This window comes from Passer montanus, unplaced genomic scaffold, assembly GCF_014805655.1.
Source record: "Passer montanus isolate IOZ18808 unplaced genomic scaffold, ASM1480565v1 scaffold177, whole genome shotgun sequence".
Classification (NCBI taxonomy): Eukaryota; Metazoa; Chordata; class Aves; order Passeriformes; family Passeridae; genus Passer; species Passer montanus.
The window spans coordinates 615,291-622,417 of record NW_024365048.1 but is presented as its reverse complement, the minus strand read 5'-3'; the positions used below and the strand labels follow the sequence as shown (position 1 = coordinate 622,417).

The window sequence follows — 7,127 nt, the reverse complement described above, 5'->3', positions numbered from 1 at the left end:
GTTTTATATGTTATATATTATATATTATTATATTTTTTAATCGATATAGATATATAGTTATTACTACACAGTAACGCAAACACCTTCTGCTAGCGCTGTCAGATACGCCCTGTGCCACAGGAGCGGAGATTTTCTGCCTGCAGGCAGGGAGCCCCGGTGGCACTGTCCCCAGCCCGGTGGCACTGTCCCCCCCGGTGGCACTGTCCCCCCCGGTGGCACTGTCCCCCCCGGTGGCACTGTCCCCCCCGGTGGCACTGTCCCCCCCGGTGGCACTGTCCCCCCCGGTGGCACTGTCCCCCCCGGTGGCACTGTCCCCCCCGGTGGCACTGTCCCCCCCGGTGGCACTGTCCCCCCCGGTGGCACTGTCCCCCCCGGTGGCACTGTCCCCCCCGGTGGCACTGTCCCCCCCGGTGGCACTGTCCCCCCCGGTGGCACTGTCCCCCCCGGTGGCACTGTCCCCCCCGGTGGCACTGTCCCCCCCGGTGGCACTGTCCCCCCCGGTGGCACTGTCCCCCCCGGTGGCACTGTCCCCCCCGGTGGCACTGTCCCCCCCGGTGGCACTGTCCCCCCCGGTGGCACTGTCCCCCCCGGTGGCACTGTCCCCCCCGGTGGCACTGTCCCCCCCGGTGGCACTGTCCCCCCCGGTGGCACTGTCCCCCCCGGTGGCACTGTCCCCGCGGCGCTCACCTTCTGCATGGCGGCGCAGAGGATGCCGTTGCCCTGGTGGTACGGCACCTCCACGGAGCCCAGGAACTGCACGTTGAAGCGCTCCACCCAGCACGGGTTCCGCTTCAGGCCTGCGGGCACGGCACGGCACGGCCGTGAGCAACCGCCGCGGCAGGGATGGAGGGGGGGCGGACTCAGGAACCACACGGAACCGGGGAACCACACGGAACCGGGGAATCGCACGGAACCGGGGAATCGCACGGAACCAGGGAATCACACGGAACCAGGGAATCACACAGTCATGGAATAATACAGAATCAGGGAATCACACGGAACCAGGGAATCACACAGTCTCAGGGAACCAGGGAATCACACGGAACCGGGGAATCGCACGGAACCAGGGAATCACACGGAACCAGGGAACCACACAGTCACACGGAACCAGGGAATCGCACAGTCACAGGGTCAGGGAACCACACGGAACCGGGGAATCACACAGTCACAGAATCATGGAATCATACAGAACCAGGGAATCGCACAATCACAGGGTCAGGGAACCACACAATCACAGGTCAGGGAATCACACAGAATCAGGGAATCATAAATCATCACACAATCACAAAATCACACAGAGTCAGGGAATCACACAATCACGGAATCTCAGGATTACAAGATCTTGAAATCCTGGAATCACACAGAATCACACAACCACAGGGTCAGGGAATCACACAATCACAGGTCAGGGAATCACACGGAATCAGGGAATCATAAATCATCACACAATCACAAAATCACACAGAGTCAGGGAATCACACAATCACAGGTCAGGGAATCACACGGAATCAGGGAATCGCACAATCATGGAATCATACAGAATCAGAGAATCACACAAAGTCAGGGAATCACACAATCACAGGGTGAGGGAATCGCACGGAATCAGGGAATCACGCGGAATCAGGGAATCATGCAATCACAGAATTGGGGAATCATAAAGAATCACAGAATCGCACAATCAGGGAATCACATGGAATCAGGGAATCATACAGAATCAGGGAATCACAGTCACAGAGTCATGGAATCACACAATCACAGATTCAGGGAATCATAAATCATCACACAATCACAAAATCACACAGAGTCAGGGAATCACACAATCACAGGTCAGGGAATCACACGGAATCAGGGAATCACACGGAATCAGGGAATCATGCAATCACAGAATTGGGGAATCATAAAGAATTACAGAATCGCACAATCAGGGAATCATACAGAATCAGGGAATCACAGTCACAGAGTCATGGAATCACACAATCACAGATTCAGGGAATCACACGGAACCAGGGAATCATAAAGAGTCACAGAATCACACAATCATGGAATCACACAATCATAGAATCACACACAATCAGGGAATCACAGAATCACACAGAATCAGGGAATCACACAATCAAGGAATCTCAGGATCACATGATCATGGAATCACAGAATCACACAATCAATCACACAGGATCGCAGAGGATCACAGAATCACACACTAACAGAATCACATACAATCACACACTAACAGAATCACACAATCACAGAGTCAGGGAATCACACAATCACAGAATCAGGGAATCACACAATCAGGGAATCTCAGGATTACAAGATCTTGAAATCCTGGAATCACACAGAATCACAGAATCACACAATCACAGAGTCAGGGAACCACACAATCAAGGAATCTCAGGATCACATGATCATGGAATCACAGAATCACACAATCAATCACACAGGATCGCAGAGGATCACAGAATCACACACTAACAGAATCACATACAATCACACACTAACAGAATCACATACAAACACACACACAATCTCAGAATCACACAGTAACAGAATCACACAATCACACACAATCACACAGAATCACACAGAATCACAGAGCATCACAGAATCTCACACAATCACACAATCACATGGAATCACACAGAATCACACAATCACACAATCACACACAGTCACACAAAATCACAGAATCACACACAATCACACACAATCACACAGAATCACATGGAATCACATATTCCCAGAATCACACACAATCACACGGAATCACGCAGGATCACAGAGAATCACAGAATCACACAGAATCACACACAATCACATGGAATCACATATTCCCAGAATCACACGGAATCACACAGAATCACACAATCACACAATCACACACAGTCACACACAGTCACACACAGTCACACAAAATCACAGGATCACACACATTCCCTGGGTTGGGAGAGACCACGATTTCCACCACTGACCCTTTGATTATCAATAACTCCCCATTTCTTGTGAAGAAATGACATACACATTGGGGAAAAAATATCATAACCATTGTGAAAAAAATGCCATTCACCACCCCCAAAATCAAATATTCACTGTTGCACGATGGGGCGGGGGGGCAACCAAACTAAAAAATTCCCAGAGGATGTAAAAGAACTCAAAGAAACATTTAAATATGTATAATCCTCATGAATAGGTATGCAATCAAGGTAATAAAAAAGAAAATCAATATAGAAATAATAGAAATAAATATAGGAATAAATATGGAAATATAAAAATAAAGAATAGAAATAAATGTAGAGATAAATATACAAATAAATATAGAAATAATAGAAATAAATATAGGAATAAATATGGAAATATAAAAATAAAGAATAGAAATAAATGTAGAGATAAATATACAAATAAATATAGAAATAATAGAAGTAACTATAGAAATAAATATCAAAATACAGAAATAAAGAGTAGAAATATAGATATAAATATACAAATAAATATAGAATTAAACAAAATGAATATAGAAATATAGAAATAAAGAATAGAAAGAAATATAGGGATAAATATACAAATAAATATAGAATTAAACAAAATGAATATAGAAATATAGAAATAAAGAATAGAAAGAAATATAGGGATAAATATACAAATAAATATAGAATTAAACAAAATGAATATAGAAATATAGAAATAAAGAATAGAAAGAAATATAGGGATAAATATACAAATAAATATAGAATTAAACAAAATGAATATAGAAATATAGAAATAAAGAATAGAAAGAAATATAGAGATAAATATAGAAATAATAGAAATAAATGTAGAAAGAAATATATAAATACAGAAATAAATACAGAAATAAATATCAAAATATGGAAATAAAGAATCAAAATAAATATAGAAATAAATATACAAATAAATATAGAAAAATAAATATAGAAATAATAGAAATAAATATAGAAATATAGAGATAAATATACAAATAAATACAGCAAAATAAATCTAGAAAATAAAAATTTCTATAATAAAGCAGTGCGACCACGCTACGACCACACCCCCAACGCTTTCATCCCTTATGAAAAATGAAAACCATTGATGAGCAAAGCTCGTTTCTCACAGAGAGGCCCCCCGAGCCCCCAGAGAGGTCCCCCCGAGCCCCCCGAGCCCCCCGGGTGGGTCCCGGGCGCGTACCCGCGGCGTCGCGGGCCTGTCCCACCACCTCGTGGGCGTAGAAGGCGGGGAAGATGCCGCGCTCGCCCGTGCGCATGTTGTAACCGCGGTACCAGTAATCGTCCTCCTCCAGCTCCACCAGGATGGGATCGTCCACGTCCAGCTCCAGCTCGTCCTCGTGGCGCGGGATGAACCTGGGGGGATGCGCGGGGCACGGCGTGGGGACGTGGGCAGCCCCAAGCCACGGCTGGGACCTCAGGTCAGCCCAAATTCACTGCCCTGACCTCGGGTCAGCCCAAATTCACTGCCCTGACCTCCTGGTCAGCCCAAAGCCAGTGCCCTAACCTTGGGGTCAGCCCAAAGCCACAGCCCTGACCTCGGGTCAGCCCAAATTCACTGCTCTGACCTCGGGTCAGCCCAAATTCACTGCCCTGACCTCCTGGTCAGCCCAAAGCCAGTGCCCTAACCTTGGGGTCAGCCCAAAGCCACAGCCCTGACCTCGGGTCAGCCCAAATTCACTGCCCTGACCTCCTGGTCAGCCCAAAGCCAGTGCCCTAACCTTGGGGTCAGCCCAAAGCCACAGCCCTGACCTCCTGGTCAGTCCCAAATTTACTGTCCTGCTCTCCTGGTCAGTCCCAAAGCCACGGCTGTGACCTCCTGGTCTGTCCCAAATTCACTGCCCTGACCTCCTGATCAACCCCAAAGCCACAGCCTGGCACCTCTCAGGTCATCAGCACCCCAAATTCACTGCCCTGACCTCGGGGTCAGCCCCAAATCCACTCCACTCACGTTCTCATCACCCCCAAAGCCACTCCCCTCAGCCATTCACCAAATTCCACCCTGCTACACCCCGACCTCCTGGGCACCCCCAAACCCAGACCCACACCCCCTTCACACTCTGGGCACCCCCAAACCCACACCCCTGACCCCCGGGGCACCCCCAAACCCAGACCCACACCCGTGACCTCCTGGACGGGTCAGCCCAAATTCACTGCCCTGACCTGGGGGTCAGTCCCAAAGCCACGGCTCTGACCTCATGGTGTGCCCAAAGCCACGGCTGTGACCTCGGGGTCAGCCCAAAGCCACAGCCCTGCTCTCCTGGTCAGCCCAAATTCACTGCCCTGACCTCGGGGTCAGCCCAAATTCACTGCCCTGACCTCCTGGTCAGTCCCAAAGCCACGGCCCTGACCTCCTGGTCAGCCCAAAGCCAGTGCCCTAACCTTGGGGTCAGCCCAAAGCCACAGCCCTGACCTCCTGGTCAGTCCCACTGGGCACCCCCAAACCCAGACCCACACCCCCTGGGCACCCCCAAACCCAGACCCCCGTGCCAGCTGTGGGGTGCCACCTCCGTGGGGACACAACACCCCCAGAGCCCAGGACAGCCCCCCCAGCAGCAGGCAGGGAGCCCTGGGGTGGCACTGCAGGGCCCTGGGTGTCCCTGGCAGGGGCCGGGGGTCCCCTGGGTGTCCCTGGCAGGGGCCGGGGGTCCCCTGGGTGTCACCTGGGGTGGCCTCACCTGAAGACGGCGCGGTGGGTCTGCTCCCGCTCCTCGCCGTTCACCATGCAGGAGAACAGCCCGAAGGACTCTGTGCCTGCGGGGACAGCGATGCCAGGGCCTCGGGGGACAGCTGCCACCCCCGTGGGGACAGGGAACAGCTGCCACCCCCGTGGGGACACAGGACAGCTGCCACCCCACGGGGACACAGGACAGCTGCCACCCCCACCAGGACACCCCCACCCACGTCCCTGAGGGGCACTCGTGGGGTCAGAACCCTCCTGGGGGTCCCACCTGCCCCACCCAGCAGAGCAGGGCAGGGGATGGGGCACGGTGAGCCTGCCCCGTCTCCTGTGACATGTCACAGCATCCCAGACATGCCGTAACATATCGTGACATGACATGGCACATGGGAACGGTGACAGGGACAGGACAGCAGGGCAGATGGTGTGAGAAGAGCCAGGACAGTGTGGCACAACATGTGACGACATCCCGTGACATATCATGACATCCTGTCGCACACCGTGACATGTCGTGACATACAACAACAGGACACGGGAACGGCTGGGGCAGGACATGGAGGGCAGCCGGCGTGCCAAGGTCACCCAGACCAGCCCAGGACACCGTGACATGTCACGACACGTCACAACATGTCCCAGCACGACGCCACCACTTACTGGAGGAGCGCGAGGTGCTGTTGACGAAGACGTTGAGGAACTTCTTGGAGAACTGCAGGTCGGCCTCGGGGGACGAGTCCTCAGAGGAGCTGCGCGCGTCGGGGGCCACCAGCCCGTCCCCGAAGGCCACCTCGTCGTCGCAGGCCCTCAGGATGTCGCTGTCGTCGCTGAGCACGGACGTGCAGCGCCGCAGGCTGACCAGCTCCAGCTGCGTGTGCTCGTCCACCACCAGCGTGTACTTCACCGAGTCGTAGGCCAGCGACTCGTCCAGCGCCGGCGGCTCCGGCGGCACCGGCGCCTCCCCGGCCGGGCTGCCCCGGCGCGGGGCCACCAGGGGCGGCTCGGCCTCCTCCAAGGCCATGGCGAAGCCGCGGTTGGTCTTGGCCGTGGACACGTCCAGCGCGGCGGGGTCGGCGTCGGGCGCTAACCGGACGTCGTCGATCATGGAGTCGGCCTCCAGCACGCCCGAGTCCAGCTCCCCGTCGAGGGCCCAGCGCCGGGGGCTGGCGGGGCGGCGATCCCCGCCGGGGACGGCGGGCTCGGGGCCGGGGGACGCCCGTGGCACTGACGCCGGGCGGCAGCCCAGGGGGGCCAGGACCTCGGAGGCGTCCAGGCGGCCGAGGGCGACGGGGCGGCCGGGGCACACGGGCGCGATGGTGTCGTTGGTGGGGTTGCTGAGGAGCAGGAAGGGCCCCGGCTCCTCGGCCGGCGGCTCCGGCGGCGGCTCGGCGGCCGCGTGCTCCGCCTCGGCCAGGGAGCTGCGCAGCGTCTCCATGTCCACCAGCTCGATGGCGCCG

At 53.8% G+C, this 7,127-nt stretch overlaps 1 protein-coding gene across 1 annotated transcript in view; it reads right to left on the bottom strand.

Annotated features, from left to right (window-relative positions):
- Positions 1-651: 651 nt before the first annotated feature.
- The window catches only part of MAPK8IP2 (mitogen-activated protein kinase 8 interacting protein 2), a gene marked incomplete at its 3' end in the record, with an annotated part of 19,589 nt that continues 13,113 nt past the window's right edge, over positions 652-7,127 (bottom strand). Inside the window, exons 9-12 of the mRNA XM_039704582.1 lie at positions 6,331-7,121; positions 5,675-5,750; positions 4,180-4,352; positions 652-797 (exon numbers count right to left, since the gene is read on the bottom strand). Of these exons, the coding sequence (XP_039560516.1) occupies positions 652-797; positions 4,180-4,352; positions 5,675-5,750; positions 6,331-7,121 (1,186 nt within the window). The remainder of the gene's footprint in view (positions 798-4,179; positions 4,353-5,674; positions 5,751-6,330; positions 7,122-7,127) is intronic.